Below are 19,619 nucleotides of genomic sequence, written 5' to 3' on the forward strand. Positions count from 1 at the left end.
ACCCGGTGAGCTGCGTTTCTGGGTTTTCACTGGCAGGCTGGGGCGCGAGCTTCTTTTCGAACCGACCTTGCGATCTGGGACGTCGTTTGGTTAGGAAGCACCGACAAAAACATCAAAACGTCGCTGCTGCTCGGGTGTACGTACACGTCGACACTTTGTGTGCACCGGGAGTTGTTCGGACGCAGCTGGCCCTTGGAGTGGACGGCAACAGCTTCTCTTCCGTATCTTTGCTGTTCAGCTTGTGTCCGTGTCAATGTCGCGGGGACATCGCCCCTCGAGTTCCCATCTTTCTTTTGGTTAGCGTGTATGTCTTGTTCCTGCCCCTCCCTTTGCGAAATCGGCGACTTTCGATTTCCGGCCGGCGCGTCCTCGCTAGCTGGCCGTCTGCCTTGCCTTACATCGCCAAGACAAAGAAGTTTCCCGGAACACAAAATGGTAAGCCACACCGCAGGATGCAGCTTGCCATGGCGGAGGCGTCTCGGTGTTTTTTCGCTGGTCGCCACCGTACAAGGGGCTCTCTACCCTTCCGCAGTCCTCAGCTTGCGGATGTCAGTCGGCACAGACACCCGCGACAGCAGCCTCAGTCCGCCAGTCGCAGTGCCGCCCAGCGCTGCTGCAGCAAGCAGCGCCTCTTCATGGTTCAATTCGTCTCCCTCTGAACTCTCGGCTCCTTCTTCATCTGCTCCCGAACCTCCTTTCTTTTCGCCCTCGGCCTTGGGTTTTGGCCAACTAGCCCCCCCCCTCGTCATGAAGGTGCCGCAGATGCCTGCGTCCTCGTTGCCGCCGGTCCCGGACAATTCCGAAACACACGAGCCTTGCTTGCTTCCTTCTCCCATCTCCACGCAGTCGGCATCTCTCTCCCTTCTGGAAGAAGCAGCAGATCACACGGTGCCTCCGCAGGAGTCTACAGCTTCAACTGAATCTGCGGCTTCTGGAGAAGCTGTATCCTCACCGCCTTCTGACCTGAGTTGTACAGTCGCATTTGAGGGACCGATCAGCCGAGCCCCCACACTAACTCTGTCGTCTTCTTCGGACGCGGGTCCTTTCCTCGCTATTTTCCGCGATACACACCCATCAGCGAACGGGTGGATTCACGGATTCCACAAGGAGCTACGCACGGGCTACAAAGGCCCCTTCGGCGGGGAGAATGGCGAGTACGTGCGTTGCCATCCACCGGCAGGTGCACACGATTACGAGGTCCTCGTGTTTGACCAGGACTACGAACTTGGGCCGAAACTAAAGGCGATGGCTCACACGACGTGGAACACCCGAGCTCGAGCGTTGGGGACCGAAGAAGACCTCATCAAAGACATCGCACACAACGCTCCCTCCGGTGCGACTCCCAAAATCGTCACTAGGTGCTCCGTCACCGTCTCCCATGAACAAATCGCAGAAGGTCAATAAGCGACGCAGCGGGCCTCGGGAAACGTAGACAAACCGTCAAATACGAGGGAAGAGACAGCCGAGCAGTGCCACTACGTGCACCGATACAGATAGATGTAATCTCTATAAAGTTTGGTTCAGAGGGATTCTCTTCATACACAGAGAGTATGCATATGTGGAGATACTCGCATGCACAGGTGTCTATGAGTTTTCATCTGCGCCATAATGTAGCCCTCTTCCGGGAAAAGTGCGAGTCTCGTCGAGCGAAAAAGGGGAAATTGAACTGAGGCTTGACGCATGACAGGCCACCAACGAGGAGGGGAAGAACAAAGACAAAAACCAGGACAGTAACCTCCACAGCACCTTTATATGCCGTGCTGACGGTAACCCATTTTCCCATCAAAGGCGGTCATATATATATATATATATATGTATATATTAAGTAGAACAACATAGCATGCTTGCTTCTGCTCCTGTGTGTTGTGTACGGATCTGCCCGCGCACGCATATATGTTTGTCCTGGCGCTCTGCTGTATGTGATGGTTTACCATTAACCTTTTCTCTCGAAGGACATGAGACAGCTCCTTTTTTTCCTGGGCGTCCAACGGAGAAGAGAAGCCTAGTCGAGTGCAGCGACACTTGGACACTTTTTGAAATGCGGTCCTTCCAAAAAGTCAATTCTTCAGGACATCGAATGCCTTCACTCAGTGAATGGATATTACTGTATGTTCTTCCGATCGTGTATCAGACGCGGTTTTTGGCGAGGGATGCCCCTTCAGCTCGGCGGCAGGCTAATTCGAGAGTGTATCTCCCAAAAAGCTGCATAACACTGATTGCTCTGTCAGCTATTACTTGACTCTAGCTCTCACTGACTGTATTTAGGAAACCTGACTCATTCATTTAGCCAACACGATCCACGTGCTCTCCGGTTCACGTCTCATAAGAGAAAACAGAGCACAGGCTCATCTTTATACCTGAAAAAGGATCGCTTCCCATCCAAATCATTCAACCCTTGCTCATCGTAAATTCGGAAGAGCGCGAGGGGTGGAACTTACGGTCTACGTACACTGCATGCAGTGAATCCCCTTCATTATATATATATATATATATATATACATACATATATATTTCTAAGCCTTCCTAGTCTGAGTGCCTGTCGTTTCGAACCTGAAGAGACACTTTCGTACCCGGAAATATTCTATAGTTTTGCCTCCAAGGACGCAGCTCTCAACTTTTAGACGCGAATTAGTGGGTGGACAGTCTCTTCATACGACTTGGACGCAACTTCCAAATGACTAAACTTGCAGTGTGATGGCCGCACAATCATCTTTTGCCTCGTATTCGTACAAATATCCGACTTGGAGGTGGGCAGTGCGCATGCACTCAGGACTCGGTAAAAGGGCTGTTTTTTTATCTACAACGGGGCCTGCTGAACAAAGCACATCATGAAGTGTTGTTTCCCGTTACAATCGCGCAGCAGAAAACGCAGCGAACGACATCAGTGGTCGCCTTCTCTCGCCTTTTGAACCCCAACTCCTAGACAGATGCGTTCTCAGTCGGTACGGCGGTACAAAGGATCTGGCCCACTGGACTTTCGAATACTTTTTTCCGCGTGATTCCCTACGTCGAGACTAAATGCACATGACTAGTCGCGTCTCTAAAACGCCATCGGGTGAGCGCGCTTTCGATTTCCAGGAACGGCGTTTTCCTCCGAACGCGTGCTGCTACAGATGCGCGGGTCTCTCGGTTTCTGCGTCTCGATTTCTTCCCTTGTCGTCAGTTCCGACTTCGTCGATTCTCGCGATGCCTTTTCGGACAACTTCAGAAACGCGATTCTGAACCTGTTCCATGTGCCGCCCAAAAAAAGAACCCATGTGCCCCATGTGCCGCGCGAAAGCGTCGACGTGGACAGCGGCTCCTAAACCGGCTGGGTTTGTGCCTTCCAAAGTGTCTGTTTCCTTGTTTTTGCTCCGGGCCTCGCTGTCTGGCAGTGCGCATGCGTCCGTGCCGCGACTGGGACTCTTCGGTGTCTGCGAGGCGGAGCTCTGTGAAAAGGAAGCCCATCGTAGGGAAGTGGAGGGAGATGGAAGGCTGGCCGCGCTCGACACGCTCCTCTCTCCGCTCTCGGTAAGGTTCCGTTGTCCAGTCTTGTCGACAGAGTCACTGACAGGAGAGACACTTCGGTTCCCGCCGTCCAGAGCTCCTGCGACAACGGCCCCTGAACGCCCAAGCCATGTCTGGAGATTCTTAGAGACTGTCTTGAACGAGAGACCTGAAAAATCAGGGGAAACGCAAAAGCGGGCACATTCACGTGAGCAAAACGCGAGACTGCGGGGTTCTGAAGAAAGCAGACTTGAGATGCGCTTGATCTCCATGTCCTGAATGCCAGCTTTTCGTGTAAGTGTGCTCTATTTCCTCGAGCAATCAAAACTGAGGAATCGAAAAAGACCTGAAACTCCACTTCTCCACTTTGGCTCCCGTGGACTTCCCCCGACTTATCCTTTCCAGCTCCTCCAAGTGCCAAGCAACCCAAGCCGGCGGTGGAGGAAGGCTATTCGTAATGGCCGTAGCACCACAAAAACGCGTTTGCAGCCACAATTTTTCCGAGGAAGACTGTGGTTAAAGTAAGTGGTAAAACGAACCAGACATCCACGCGGCCGCTCAGTCATTTCAACTCCAACTCGAGGAAAGCTGCAAAACTTCACTCCCCACTTCCGGCCCTCTCCGTCTTTGTCTTTTCCACGGGCCTCTCATGCAACGCCGCGAATCAACTGCTCGCAGCACTGCCAGAGACAGCAGAGCTGTACAGCGGATTGACGATGACAGCGAGAAGAGAAAGCCGCACTTTCAACAGCAACTCAGAAAGCAATCATGGAAGGATGGCAGCAGCTGACGGAAAATGACACACATCTCTTCTCCGCAATACGCTGCCGTTTCCAGACTGCGGTTCCCCGTCACACTCTTGGCTTCGTCTTTCGCCGAAATTAAAAACGCAGAGCAAATTGAACTCAATGTCACGTTGTCTTTTTGCCACACATGTTGTTCTTTCTGGGTGCTTAAGAGACTCCAGCTTCGAAACGTCACAGCAACTGCATCTCGCTTTATACACGCCCCACATACATTGGTAAAGTTTCTAGTGAAAGTTCTAGTGAAAGAAAAAGTTTGAAGAAGGTAAATGGCGAATATTTGTACGTAGAAACAATTCGGGAGAAGCAATCCCTCGGATACCGCGTTCACCTCACAAACGCCCGGATTTTCGCGCGTTCGCTGCGTCTCACCATCATCTGAAGACTCGCGGGGAGGCTCCAACAAGCCAGCAGCTGGTGTACATACACCTGGCGGCTGGTCGAGCGACAGGGACCGAGACACTGCAGCCACACCCTCTTCGCTCTCAGTCGCAGTGCCTGGAAGAAGAGAAAAAACGCGGAAACGAAAGATAAAAAATTAGAGAAGAAGAGGCACTTCAGAGGGCAGACACAGGGGAAAAAACACAGAGTTCCAAGCACATTCGAATGGATGACAGATGCGGGTCGGCGATAAGCAGCTGCGCCTCGACACCGTCCAAAGCACCGAGATCCGCATACACCAACAGCGAAAACTAGAGCGACACCAAACGCAGAAAAGGAGACTTGCACCCCATCTCTACATATCTATCTACATAGAGAGAGATATTTATATGTTTCTATACACACAGGCACCACAACAATATAATATATATATATATATATACATATTTCCGTCACGCCATATATATATATATATATGCACGCATTTGCATGTATAAACGTCGACGAATACATGGACGGAAGCCCAGATTATATCGGCAGACAGCGCTTCGGCGTTCTCCTTCGTTTACTTGACTAGAGAAAACGTTACCTGGCACAACGGCAGAGAAGACAGGAAGTAACTGGAAGCGTTCTCTGGGAGGGAGAAGCTGAAGCGGCGGTGGGTCAAACAACAGAGTGTGTTCATTTGCCGTCGAGACTTCCATCCCTGGAGTGAAAAGGGGGTCGCAGAGGAGACTGCAGGCCGAGAGGAAGGCTGTGCTGTTTCGCCTGCAGAGTTAGGACAAAGACCGAAGAGGCGACTTCCTGGAATCTTGTCACGAGACAAGCGAGGCTGCACCGTTTCTGAATCACCAAGAACCGAACCACACGAAGAAGCTGGTGTCACCTGGCATTCGCCGGTCGACATGCGAGCAAAGGAGGGTCTCTGTCGTTGCGCTAGAGGCGCAGCATCTGGTCGAGATCTGCTTCTCTGCATGAAATCACCTGATTTCTTCCACGTCGATTCTCCCCACGGCTTCTTGCCCGTCGCCTTCACGGTCGTTCGCCGCTGCATCGGCGCGGGTGTCTCCGGGAGTTTGCGGGAGCTTTCTGCGCGGTGTCTCCACAGCCAAACAAAACTCTTCAACTTTCTGTGCCGCCGCTGCCAGGCGTTCTTGTCTCTCGACCGCACCGCGAAGAATCGACGACCACACCGCCCTCGATTTCTTCATTTCGAGAGTCTCCAACTTCTCGGCGTCTTCTCTGTTCTGTGCGGGAGCGCTGCCTCTGAAGAAGGAGACAAACGCCCCTTCTTGTCCCTCGTTTTCTCTCTCGTCTCCTCTCTCGTCTCCCGGCTGCTCGTTCGCGTGCGTCCCTTCCTTCGCTGCGTCTCTCGCCTTCTGTCGCAGCTCAAGAAGCCGAAGAAGAACCGAGGGAAACGGAGAGGGCTTGAACACAGAGAGCATCACGTAAGTGTCGAAGAGAAGCTGCGAGACACCCGAGAGAGAAACAGCGCAGCAGGAAGGAGAAGATGCGGAGTGTTGAGAGTGGAGGCTGTCTGGTGACATCGCCGAAAGAACGTCTTCGACGACATCGGCAAGAACGTCTCCAGCGACGACTTTGAAGACGACGAGGAAGATGGAGGAAGAGGAAGAGCAAGAAGACGGAGAGAAGAGCGGGTGGATTCTGAAGAGACACAAAGGCAGAAAAGCCGACCGGCCAGACACGCCGTGCAGAGACACCGCCGTCTTCAGCTGCATGCAGTTGCGTTTCGCTCGCGTAATGGGCTGAGAGGCACTGCCTGCCCGAACCGCGAGACGATGTCCGAGAAACGAGAGGAAAGAGACGCAGCAGGAAAGGATGCGAGCGACAGGCAGAAAGAGCGCAGAAAGGGACCCCACGAGGACAGTGAGGGAGAGGCGCAGTGAAGGAGAAGGACGGTGAGACAGAAGCAAAGCAGAACGACAGAACTGAAGAGGAACAGAGAAAGAGGAGAATGCGAAAGGAATCGCGGAAGACATAAGCACCAGAAGCGAAAACACCCCACAAAAGGAGACAGGAGACGCGAAGAGACTCGTCACCCCTGCATCGGAAAACCTCAGGTTTAGCATTTCGCGTACCCTAGGCAGTCCAGCAGTTTGCTGGCCTCGGCGTTCAAGCGCATCACCATTTGCATGGTCGCGGCGCTGGGTTCTCTCGGGCAACGCAGCATGCAGCTCTCTGAAGCAAGGGCATCCACGCTTGCATGCGGATCTTCTGAAAAGCACAAGGATAAGCCACACCGAACGCTCAGCTGTTATTCGCGGAAGCTCCCGAGAAGAGCCTGGGGACCGCGGCCAAAAGAGAGACACGGGTGGAGAGACAGACGCGGAGATCCGGAGACAGAAGAGGAAGAAACGGATGACTCAAAGAGGAGAGTGAAAGCGAGCTGAAGAAGAAAGACGCAAAGATAATTGAAGAAGGACGACGCTCACAGTGGATCTTGCACAGCACCTCGGACCTATATGGGCTCCCCTGTGCCTCTAACAACACCCTGTCGGGGACGTCCACTCTAATTAAATGAGTGAAATAATACATAATTGAACCGTGGGTTAGGTTCATTGTCTAAGGCGGCTCAGATGCTAGTCTGATCAGTACCATCGACCAAATAAACAGACAGTACAGTACCTAGGATACTGAATAGGACTCCAGCCAACACTTGAACTGGCGAAACCGCTCACGCATCCCTTTCTACTTCTGCCTCAGCTCATGCGACGACACAACCTCACCTATTTTCTTCGCTTCTCTACTTTCTCCTCTCTCCACCTTCGAGTGGCTTCCAGCTCCGCCCGGGTGGCGCCGCCGCAACGCCTCCTGGAGAAGAGACTCCGAGGCGATGTCGCTCGGCCGCATGGCGCCCCCAAGTGTATGTACCCCCCCAGTTGAGCGCGTACGGAGGCCCGCGTCCTCGAGCAGCACCGCGCGTCCCAGAGCTTGTCTAAAAGCTGCAGAAATCGGCTTTAGGATTTCCAGAGCCGCAAGCGAGAAAGCAGCCACAGAGCCGGCGCACATCGTCGTGTACACCTCACGAGCGAGAGCTGCGTTCTTCCTCAAATGTCTCAATCGAGCAGCATTTTCCTTCACAGAAGAACGCGCTTCCGCCTCGATGTCTTCCGGCTGCCTCTCCTCCAAGGATCGCGACAGAAAATTCGCGAAACTGTTGAAACACAACTGCGGAAGGCCGCTCGACGGCAGCGACAATCGAGTGGAAGGAAAGAACGCTGAAGAGCGAGCGGTGAAATGCGGAGCAGCCCTGTGGTCGAGAGGTTCCGCTTCATCTTCGCCTCCGTTTCCTCGACCTCCAGTTCGGCTTTCAGACGGCGAAAGAAGAAGTTCCAAGCTCCGCCCCTTCTCTCCCCAGCCTGCTGCACGATCCGGCGCGAGCGGACTTGCGTCTAGGAAGAAGGGGAATGCAGACGAGACAGAAGAAGCGAGTGAAGGCGGATGGGAGGGCAAAGGAAACGCAGAGGAAGAAGAGGAAGAAGAAGTGAGGGCCTGCAAGATGGAGGTTTGCAGATCAGCGTCTAAACGTGAGAGGAGCGCGCAAAGAAGCACATGGCGAGTTGCGTCAACGGAGTCGCTGCTGAGAGGTTCTTCGCTTCGTCCGGAATCTTCAGTCACAGCAGAGCTCCCCTGGGGGAAGGAAATGGACTCCGCGTCATTGAGAATATCGGAAAACGCAGCATTGAAAGCACGAAACCAGTGGGTGAAGCGCGCCTGCGCCGCTTCGGAGACACCTGTCTCCGCGAGAGGACCCGCCGCAGCGCCGAAGCCATTGGAGCTCCTCAGCGAGGGTGTCTCCTTGTGCGGAGACACTCGCCGGCCCTTCGGACGGGATAGAAGATCGGTTGCTGCATCTGCAGAGACAGGAAAAGCACCACCGGCGAACGTCACAGAAGAAGGAGGTGAGAGAGAAAGCCGAGAAAGCAGGGAACAAAAGCGAGCGCAGAAGTGTCAAGGGCAAAACCATGTTTCGATACCGCAAAGACAAACCGTTCGCTCCATCTGCCGTGATGCATACGTGCAGCTACAGAAGCTGAAGAGCTTGCGAATCGCGTTTGCAACATTGCAGAGTGTACCTTTGCCGTTCGTCAAAGGTTTACAGTTGACTGGTGTGCAGCCTTTTTTGTAGTCAGACAGCCATGGCCCCGACGAACCGCGCAGACCCAAAAGGCGGAGGCGAGGTGGACAGCACAACGAGGGAAGGAGAAAAAAAGCGTCGTGACTCGTATTCACGAAAGCGCGATTCTTTCCTCAGTATTCAGTCTAGTGCTCTGTCTTGGGCTTTCGGCCCACAGTTCGAGCGTGTACAGTTTTGTCAACGGATCCGTTCTGAATTTGAGAGTTGCACCAGCCAATCTGAGCCGCAGTTCTTGTCTACCTCGAGATCTCACCTGAAGGAGACCAGGAGAGGCGACGTTCGACTTGGTCTCTGAGCAGGTCTTCGCAGAGACGTCGACAGAGTTCAGCCGCTTCGGCTGTCACGAGATCCCACCGCGTATTTCTCTCCGCTGCGCCCTGTTCCTCGGATTGTGAGTTACGGAGGCAGGCGCCAGCGGCGGTTTCCTCGCTCGCCTCGCGAGGCGTAAACGACGAAGCGGCAGAAGGGAGCAGAGCTTGGATATACCGTTTCCACTGCTCTCCCCACATGAGTCTCCGCTGCGCAATCTCAGAGACACCCTGCTTGGAGTCGTCCTCGAGGTCGACTGTGCTTCCGGCAGCTTTCACACGCGGAGGAGAACAGGGCGCAGACAGGAAAGGCGCTCGAGTCGCATCTAGCCGTCGAAGAACCTGAGGAAAGCAAGGGCGAGTAAGAGGAAAAGAGACACTTTGGTGAGCTGGACCCCACAGATCCCTGCAAGGGTGACTTCATGAACCAATCTGGGATCGTAAAAGTCGAGAAGCAACAACAGGAGCAAGGGACGAGAGCGAAGCGAAGACAAAGCTCGGTCAGTCTGTTTTGCACCAGTTTTTTGGCTGTTCCGTTGATTCAATGAGTGGAGTTTTCTTCTTCGGCCACAGTCCCGCGCCTTCATCAAAGTCGGGGTCTCCGTTCATGTGACTGTTTTGAAAGTACTCTGAAAAAATGCTCCGCACTCGCTTGAATCTGTTGGCCGTGTTCAAAGTCCTGCTCTCCAAGGATCAACCTCGATACTCCTGTACTCTTTGCTGTCTCATCTTTCTTCGCTCCTAGCTTCTCTGTCGGCTGTTTCTCTCCCTCGTTCCCGGCGCTTGTTTTCTTCGTTGCCTTCTGCGCGCCACTTACAGCGGCCCACACAGCCTGCACGTCGCGGCAGGTCTGCAGCGCTCCTCGCTTTCGTCCGTCTTCGAGAACGCACGCGACGGAGAGAAGCGACTCCTTTCGCCATCGAGCCCAGAAGCGGGCGAAGCGCGACAAAAGCAACGAAGCCAAAGAGCCGGACGACGCGGGATCGCGAAACGCGTCGCCAGGCTTCGGCGTCTCTCCGCAGGGCGTCCGCGCGAGAGAAGCCGAGAGAGTTGAGCACTCTGGGGACAGGCCCCGAGCAGCTTCGCTGCTTGCACTTAAGGCTTGCGCCAGCGCCGAAAGTTCTTTTTCTGCTGCGGCGAGGCGCGCCTCCGCCACAGACACTTCGGGGGGCTTCTGGGGAAACATGCAAGAAAATGTTTCCTTCCTCTCGCACAGAAAAGCCGGAGAAGCAGAGTCGGCGCCGTCCTCGCTCGGCGCACACAGCGCAGCTCTCGCAGAAGCAATGACAGCGAAAGAAGAAGGGGAAGAAATCTCAAGAGACGAAGAGGGAGGACCGTCTGCGGCGCGGGAGGAATCGCAAGAGAAAAACAGAAGGCCAGCAGTAGCGACAGAAGACTCGAAGGCAAAGAGGACCTTGTGTAGCGTGCAAGCAAGACAAGATCCAGGCTTCTCGGGTATATCTCCAGAGGCATGTTTCCCCATGTCCTCGCAGTCGTCCTCGACGTTGTTTGACGACCCGCTGCTGTCCGGAGCCGGTCTTGTTGAAAGCGAAGCAGGACGCAGAGATGCTCGGCCTCCACTTTGCGTCTCTTCTCCACTTTGTCTCCCCTCTTCGCGTCTGCACACCGGACAGAGCCGCACTCGCTGCAGAGGTCGGTCGCTCCCTTCCGGCGGCTCTGGTGACACCCCCGAGACGGAGGGAAAGGCGCGGAGGCGGTACAGAGCCTCGTTTCGGCAAGAAAAGAGTACCTCGATGAGAGACGAGAGGCGCGAGACTGACACCCAAAACGCTCCAGGCACAGAAGTTATTGTTTTATCCTCCACATCACACGAAGTAGAGACACCGACAGACGACGAAGGGCTGCTCGGATCTGCCGCGTTGTCGGGAAGCAACAGAAGCGTCGCGAAGGCCTGGAGCGCGGTGCGCGAAGAGAGCAGCGGCGCCGCCAGACTCTGCAGGGTATACGTATACAGCATCTGGAGCAGGAGCGCCTCGTCTTCTCGCGCTTGGTTCAGAATCGCCCGGCAGTCTCCGACCAAATCGGAGACTGTTCCCCAGCACCCAGCGCGCTCGCCGCTCTCCAGCATCCCAGACAGGCCTTCACGCGTTTTATGCAGATGAGACTGTCGACTGCAAACGCGTCTCTGGATCGCGTCGAGTGTCTCGGCCAGGTTCCGCTGCTGCGCCGGCAGATCTACACAGAGGAGGCGGAAGGCGCGGAGGAAAGAGGCCTCGCGGATGAACCGCCAGAAACGCGAGGTAGTGCCCAGCTGCAATTGCATGCCCTGAAGGAGCCTCTGGAGAGGCTGCGGACGCGTCCCTGAATCAAGCGTCCGTCTCCCTTCGACGCCCTTCTGTCTCCTCGGACCTAGGGCGGAAGCGAGGGTAGGAGGAGCAGACGCGGGAGACAGGCAGGTCGAGTCGCGAGATTCTCGCCTCCAGGCATCGCCGTCAAACGTCGTCTGCTGTGGAAGCAGACCCGAGCGTGAAGGCCGAGGCGGTCGTCCGTCTTCGTCGATCCAACTGTCAAGGGGTGTCGCTTCGAGGAAAAATGAGTCTGTCACGGCTCCTTCTTCCGCTTCTCGTTTCCGAAACGCGTTTGAGAAGCGAGAAGAAGAGGTCCCTCCGTCTTCTCCTTCTTCTCTTCTGGAGCTTCTCGGTGCACTCTCTCCATGCGCTCTGCGCTCGCTCCCCCCTCCTCGCCTGCACGTCTCTCCGGCGGAGGCCGCATCCTGTGGCGCACCGCCATGGATGTCTCCTCGGTCTCTCCGAGCCGGCGAGAGTCGAGCTCTCTCTGGCGAGAGCTGCTCCTCCGCCTCTCCACCTTCTCGGTCTTCTTCGCGGCTGCAGAGGTCCTGGAAGATGGCGCAGACGCGCGACGCATGTCTGTCTAGGTCGCTGGCAGCTTCGATCATGGCCTGCAGCGAGGCCGTCGAGTGCAGAAAGGAGAGGTACCGGAGGCCTATCAAGTTCCGCAGCTCTTCTGCCCTCGACGCCTGCTGCAGCGTCAAAGTTGTCAGAACCTTCTGGACATTGCTCACTGTCGCCGAATCCGCCGCAGTTCCGTCGGCGCCGGACGCGAAGAGTCCCTCCACGACGGAGATGGGCGAAGGCGACATGAGCAGGACAGCGAGCAAATCGAGAGTCTCCCTCGGAGCAACTGCGGGCAACGAGTTCTCCTCTGAAGGCGCTGCAGACGTCACACCCTCAGCTAGCGAAGCCGAACGCAAACGCACCGACGCGGCGACCGCCGCCATGGCTCACGCCCGAGCGAAACAGGGAGGAGCAGGGTGGGGCTCCCGAAGCGCGACAAACGCGAGGGAAAAGTCTGGAAGGCAGACAGCGGATAGGGAGACGCAGGCAGGAAGACGCAAGGGTCTTCAGGCGTGAAAAGGCGGTGGAAACGAGGGACGCACAGAGGCGAAAACGTCACACCGACCTGAGAAGAAAGAGAGCCCACGAGAGAGGCAGGCGCGGGCGTGCGAGACACAAGTAGGGATAATGTGTTTGCCTTCTCTCCTCAGTTGCTCGCCAGTCGAGGAACAGGCAAACGCGCAAACGTCGGAAGAAAAATCGGAACCATCTTTCCTGTGTCCGCTTCTCTTCATAAAGTCAAAGTGAAGGACTCAGCCTCTCGTCGTCGGGACCCGCGCGAGTCGCAAAGGGGGGGAAAGCCAAAGTGAGAAGCCGGACGGCAGGGGAAGAGAAAACGCGGAACGAAAGGGAGAGAAAAACGCCTGCAGGATGTCCGCCTGAAGGCAGAGGGGACAAAGTCTTGGCAACCGAGAGATTTTGGAGACGGGCATGTGCTGTGGCACTCCGAGGACAGCTGAACAGTCGCGTTCTTCGGAGTCAGGGTCATAGATTCCAACGACAAAAAAGGAATCCTGGGAGTCAAAGAGTAAGCGAACTCTTCATTACCCTCAGGAAATAATCCACGGAGCGAGAACACGGGTACATCCGCGGGAAAAGAACCACCATACTGAGTTCACACCCAGATTTCCCCGTGTCGTGTGGCGAGGAAATCGGACACACGCTTTAGCGAGGATGGTTCCTCGCATTCGCACACATGTTGGTGAAACAAGGGTTTCTTCGCTTCTCGAGAAGGACGGTATAAGGTGGTCGTCACATTGGTTTAGCTAGGGGGGGACAGTCTGGTGTCTTGCGAGAAACTTGCCGCCAGCTGGGGGCTGACACAGACATTGGCAGGCAATGGGACAGGGGAAGTCGAGAAAAACGAGGGGAAGATGTCGTAGTGTTCCGACAGCTAATGGCCAAGTTGGCGCTGGAGACGGAGAATCTCAAGAACAAGACGGATTCTGAGCATTCGATTCCTACAGTCACCTTCAGCTGCCGCTAACGGTGGTTGCCCGATAACATAATTCCTTGCATGTGACGAATGATTGCATGCAGCAAAGGGAAACGGAGTCGAGAAAGGAACGAAAGAGCGCACTTGATGCTAGGAAAAATGAGAGTTCTTATAACTGAGGGCTCTAGGAACATGGTTTCGAAGGCGCAAGTTGGCTGGTATTTGTTGTGTGAAAGAGAGGAGCGGTGGAAACACCACAGAAGTCGCGTTCATACCTTCTTACTGCGACTGGATTAGAGGCTCAACGCTTGTCCGTGCCCCAAAAAAACAAACAGAGAACTCGGGAAATAAACACTGAACGTTGTCTTGTTTGAGACAGTGGAAGGCGGCATCAGGTCCACTTCGATATTCCTGAATGAGTTGCGATCACACGATACACAGCGGCTCTCCTGGCGCTTCCTGTCTCTTGATGAGAATCCTATTTTTGGAATGAGCATGTCTTGAGAACTATGGAAGTCACGAACTGGATGAGCTGGGTGTTTTGCGTTATCATAGTTTCTGGGTTATGAATGCCCCTCCAAGTGACATTCACACCGTGCCCAGTGCTTCGTGCAGATAGTCCGCACACCACCACCGCACTGGACTGCTGAAGACAGCTAAAAGGTTGTATGTCGATATCCTACAACTTTAAGGTTATTCCACATCGGTTATGTTATAGGCGTAACACAACCATTCAAAATTGTGTAGAGATGTGCAACAGACCTGCAATGTTCACGAACCTAGATTCAGTGTCCAGGACGACCTGGCGCTTAATAACGATTCCATCTTCCAGCATCCAAATAAACTACATATCAGAACGAGCGCATCTAAATAGGCATACCACTCGTCACGTAACAAAAATACATGGCTCTATATGAGTAACTCAAAGTACGTATTCTGCATTCGGTAGTGGTCTTGGTTGGACACCTCTAGCTAAAGTCTAACGATCGGGTACGGCACTTGAAGCAGCATAGGTATCACATCTTTGTGTTTACCTGCTGTGTCCGTCAGACCACCACCTCCGGTAGGAAGTACTCTGTGTTGGTGCAAGTCACTTGTTTCGGGAGGTTGAAGTCGTTCACATTCAGCACGGTAGAGTACGCGCCCAGTACAGGAATTGATTAGGGCAGGTACGTGATCTGACGATCTCAGAACTGTGACATTGACCTACGCTGAATTGACTGCGAGGACCAAAGTGTAACCTTGTCAGTCATCCAGGGACTGCACAGAGACGTGGTTTCGGAAGCAAGCGATTAAAAGTGCAGCAGCTTAAGCCTCGGTCAGTTTGCGTGGTCAAAGCGTGAAGGGAAAGGATACCATGAAGCTATTCCAGCTGTCATCCATTTGCTAAGGGAGACATATGGCGTTATGCGAAATTTATGGAAAAAACTCAACTAAGCTTGTCCGATACAAGACCAAAGTCCCCTGTTTGCTGAAGAAGGGCGAGAGGCACGCGTAGTAGCAATGAAGGAAATGGGTGTGATGAACCCATTGACTGCGGTACGAAGCTTTGTCACCAGTGAAAGTGTCCGGCAGTCGCGTCACTGGGAGACAAGTTGTCGGCGAACTGGATATGGGCGTGTTCGTCTCCCATGAACCTTTGTGCAGTGGGTCAGAAGAACTCAAACCAGACTACGCAAAGCTGGAAGCGGTGCAAGAAGACACAAGCGTCTTAAGACTCAGGTGTTTTCGCAAGTGGGGAAAAGCCGGGAGTCTGTTCAGATGACCTTCGGAAGGAGCACAAGGATGTGGCTGACCGGCGCATCCACGTCATCTACTGGCACTCATCCTGCGTTCGAAAAATTTGTGCACAAACAATTAAACGATCAAAAGATGTGTGGCGGTTGATGTTGTTGCGGATGGTGGCGTTCTTCTTTCGACTGTCTGGTCACAAACACAAAAACGGATTTCAGCTGATAACACCAGAACCGTAAGTAGCCGCCTGCTTTGGCGGCGGCTTTGGAGTCTGAGTGGTATCAGACAGCAACAAAACCACTTGTACCGGTTCGGCTTACTAGAAATCAACCCAAAGACAACTACTTCATGCAGGGCACACAACAGTGAAGTAATTTGGTGTTCGCCGTTCAGTCAGTGGTGCTCTGGTACATTTCACAAACGCCCGAAGGAATCGTGCTGGTACGCCTCCTGTGAATGACTCCGCCTTTCGGCCCCGATTGCGTGATTCGCATCGCACCTTTCTTTCGAAGAGATGACTCGCATCACTGGACATTTTCCGACTTAACTCGGCGCCTTCCTTCTCAAAAATGAGCTTCGGGGGCCGTCTCGCTATGTGATCTGCGAGAGCCTCTCGTCGCCTTTGCTCCTGGAAACAGGGAGCTGTGCAAAGTGCCGGGTACTCAATTAACAGCGCTTGCCTCAATGCAGCTGAAATCTGACTGGCGAATCGAGCAGTTTATTGTAGGAGAACCTGCCTCTGGTCGGGCTCGGAATATGTGCAGTGGTGCTTTGGTACGTTTCTCACACGCCCGAAGGAATCGTGTTGGTACGTCTCCTGTGAATGACTCCTCCCCGAAAAAGTGGATTTCCAACGAAAGAGCGAGGCATTTGCTGGTGGTATTTTGCCATGAACGTGTGCTAAATTGGCAAAGGTCGAAGCCGGCATCGTATCGTGAAGCTTGTTTGGTGTGGACCCGGAGTCGGAGTGTTGGGTCACCTACAACGGCAGCGCGGTGGCCAGGAGATTCGTAGAAAAAAAACAGGGACCGCAGAAGGAACAGAGACCAGCAACAACGTGTAAGAGGCAACAAACGGATATTCAGGAAATATCTTACCATCCATAGACATTTGGTGTAGTTCCTCAGATGATACGCGAGAAACAATTTAATGCACGAAGTGGGATTTGAACCCACGCGGACTACTGTCCACCAGAACTTGAGTCTGGCGCCTTAGACCACTCGGCCATCCGTGCGGAAACCAGCGTCGGTACACTTAGCACAACTGAAACAGATTTTTCGTCACACATAAAACACGACTGAATTCCACCGAAAAGCTCCTGCATGGGTCTCTGTGTTTGTCTGCAAACGGCGGTACATCAGCGACCCTCTGAATCTGGTTCCGTTCATTCTCGACGTTTTCTATAGATTGCCAGGAAACTAAGTGAGTGTGAATGACGCCAGAAAAAACGGCCGTCCCGTTTTCATGGCTGCCTGCGGACACGTCGACTGCCATGCAATCACCGTGATGTGCTACAGGAGTGTTTTGAGGTGCTGGAATTTCGGTGTGTTGGAATGAGGACGCCGCGTAGCTCTGTGAATCACTCCTTTACTGCAGATGCGAGTGTACATCGGCAGTGTTTTCGTCGAATTGCCACGGCTGTGACCCGCTCGCACCCCGTGGGGGGAAACTTGAAGCGTATTGCAGTGTTGTGAGTTCTTCCCCGAGCTGATCTTCCGGAGGAAATTTGATTCTGAGTCCTCAGTGCAGATGAGCGGACACATGACTCTCCTGAGCATATTCTCGTAACTAGCGACACATTTTTTGTGTGTGCTTGCACAGTTGTACGCTTTACTGAACTCTCGAGCCGTTTTGTTTCTGCCCGCTCTTCCTCGCTTTTCTGTACTTTCTAAGAATGCAGCGACGATCAACTAAGAATCGCGGATTTTCCGCAGCAGTCGGAGACGAAGGCAGGACTGGAGTTTCTGAGGCGAGTTCACCGCCGCTGATCATGAGAGAAAGAGTCGGTCTTATGCAAATGGAAGTGGCGTACGAACCAGGAATGTTTCGCTGTCTAGGCATCCCCGTGAAAGCCACTCATGTCATGGCTTTCCTCCTCTTCGCAGTCGTTATGTTGTGGATTGTGAACACAAGACTCGCTGGCACCCGAATTGAGTGAACAAACCGGTGTGAGTCAACTGTTTCACTTGCTCATAAAAGAAAACCACAGGGGGTCCAGAGGTCAATCTCCCATTGTTCTTGTGGAGGCACTCTTTCTTGAGAGATGCTATGGCAGTGACATGCTCCATCATGCCAATTTTTGGTCGTCTCTGCAATGATAGACACAGTGGTAGTTGCAGAGCCCGATGGTTGGATTCAGCCAATCAGCAGCTCTCTAGCTATTCAGGGTAGTTTTCACCTGACGATAATATCGCATGAAAGATAGCGGCAATAACCGGTACTGGCGTGCACTGAACAGAGTAGACACTCTCTGTTCTCTAGCGGGAAGGCAAGCAAACAGCAGAATCTGCCTTTCATAGTCGTATGGTTTCTGTTTGCTATGCCACTACACTGCCATGCATGAATGCACAGTCACTGGTAGAGCCTGCGACTCCTTTCGGCTCACTCCACGTACGATTATTGTCTCGTGTGCTTGGTAGTCCTTTGTTATATCACCAACATCCTGCTCTCGCAGTCTTGTTTCCATGTCAGTGAATAAGTTCCACACTGACGGCTTAGCCGACAGATATCACTGTAAGCATGACCACCAATGGTGACGCAGGAGTGGTGCCTGCGCCACAGACAATTGCGAGGCCTCTCAAGCTTGTCTGGCAACTAACTGATGGTTAAAAAGTCAATGCTTAGCCAGCAAGTTCGCATGCAACAAATGTAACTGAGTCTCAACGTCAAGGACGCTTGTTATCAGTATGTGGCACAGAACACCGGCACTGGCAGTGCCATGATACAATGCACGCTCTCCAAGTACCCTTAATCCAGTAATACTAGGCACGCTATCACACCGTTCATCATTACGAAATCAATCACGACAGACTGATATCGACCTACACTCCACGGTAGGAGTCGAAACAGCGTGACCCGATGGGAACTGTTGCTTGCTCGGTTTTGTTCGACCAAAGAAACCTGTGATTCAAATAACCTGTGTGTTATAGTTGTTTCCGTCCGAAGGTTATCCAGTGAAAGTTATTCCCCATGGTGCTATTGTTAGGTAGATCGCCGTCTCTATTCCAAACTGTGTCACTCCTATACAGAGGCGTCGTCTTTCCACTGGCTTGCAGCCGTGGCGGCTCTCAGACCTTGTGCGATCCTTTACAGCATCGATAGTATCTTGTACCATCTCCTTTTTTTCGTCTTCGCGTAAAATTATCGCGCTAAGCACAGCCGACGAATGACGGAAAAGTGAGCTCAGGTGCTACCGCGAGCCCACGGGTTTCGCTGGTGGATGGAACCACGCCAGTCTGATACATCCGCCACGTCTGGCATGCCAAATGCAAAGACGTGAATCCCTTGCACAAATCCATACTGGACGCAGGGATGAAATTCGTCCACTAAAAACGCTCCCAAGCGTGTTAGCTTCACAGAGCCGTATATGTATTCGGACGCCGGCTTTGCATCCGCAGTTCTGACATCCTCCGTCGCACCCGATCCCTTTGAAACAACGCTGAGCTATCCTGACTCACCCATCACTAAGTTCCTTTGTGGTGATGACCCGATGTGGAATAACCTTTATGTCGTAGGATATTGACATCCGACACTCTCAGCTGTCTTAAGCAGTCTACGGGACGTGGCGTACAGCAATAGGGATCTAGATAGATCTACGGATACCGGTGCATTTAACGATATTGAGAGATGCAAGGACACTGATACATATAACGATGTAGATCCACACGGGATACGGGCAGATCCAAGGATTCAGACAGTCCGCGAATTAAGGTGCCCCTGATTATGACCACGGTCTGAACGCATCGGACTTAAGAACGAAGTGACCCTTTTTGGAACTGCAGGGAGAATGGAGACGAGATGCATGGGCTGGTAGACGTGAAAACTTCCTGTGTTACCGAGGGGAGCTCAGTAGTTTTTTGAGGCTTGCCAGATGTCACTCACGTACCCCAGCGCGGCCGACTTTTCTGCGTTCTGGTCTGACCCTAAAGTAGACGATGTTAACGAAATCCCGCGAGCTCATTGTAGTCGGCGTCAGCATTCTTCCATCCCTTTTACGTTCAGACACACACATTGTGTTACCTCCACTTCCTTTTCCCCTTACATGCATCCTTTGGTGCTTCTCCAGAACCTAGGAATTGCCACCATCCGAAAACGCCTCCAAAGTACGCACCCGTAGATGCACGCCGGTGCAGTGTAAATGCACCATGACCCACAGTAGAGCGTCTGTTCCAGTTAAGAGAAACCCAGCCTGCAAAATCGCATCGATCTCTTATCGGT

General features: G+C 53.3%; 2 protein-coding genes and 1 non-coding gene across 3 annotated transcripts; 1 reads left to right on the plus strand and 2 right to left on the minus strand.

Annotated features, from left to right (window-relative positions):
* Positions 1-42: 42 nt before the first annotated feature.
* On the plus strand, positions 43-2,245 carry TGME49_290300 (hypothetical protein). Its single transcript, XM_002368404.2, has one exon. The coding sequence runs from the start codon at positions 307-309 to the stop codon at positions 1,402-1,404; it is 1,098 nt and encodes a 365-aa protein (XP_002368445.1). The 5' UTR covers positions 43-306; the 3' UTR covers positions 1,405-2,245.
* A 452-nt stretch (positions 2,246-2,697) lies between these two features.
* TGME49_290310 (hypothetical protein) lies at positions 2,698-13,448 on the minus strand. The gene is made up of 8 exons (XM_002368405.2): positions 9,955-13,448; positions 9,083-9,479; positions 7,418-8,545; positions 6,770-6,905; positions 5,655-6,335; positions 5,260-5,438; positions 4,662-4,787; positions 2,698-3,655 (listed from the first exon to the last, which is right to left on the minus strand). Exons 1-8 carry the CDS (start codon positions 12,394-12,396, stop codon positions 3,108-3,110), a joined length of 5,637 nt encoding a protein of 1,878 aa, XP_002368446.1. The 5' UTR covers positions 12,397-13,448; the 3' UTR covers positions 2,698-3,107.
* Positions 13,449-16,332: 2,884 nt separating this feature from the next.
* TGME49_290320 lies at positions 16,333-16,416 on the minus strand. Its single transcript has one exon. It is a non-coding gene; the product is annotated as a tRNA-Leu (tRNA).
* Between the last annotated feature and the right edge of the window lie 3,203 nt (positions 16,417-19,619).

This window comes from Toxoplasma gondii, chromosome IX, assembly GCF_000006565.2.
Source record: "Toxoplasma gondii ME49 chromosome IX, whole genome shotgun sequence".
Classification (NCBI taxonomy): Eukaryota; Apicomplexa; class Conoidasida; order Eucoccidiorida; family Sarcocystidae; genus Toxoplasma; species Toxoplasma gondii.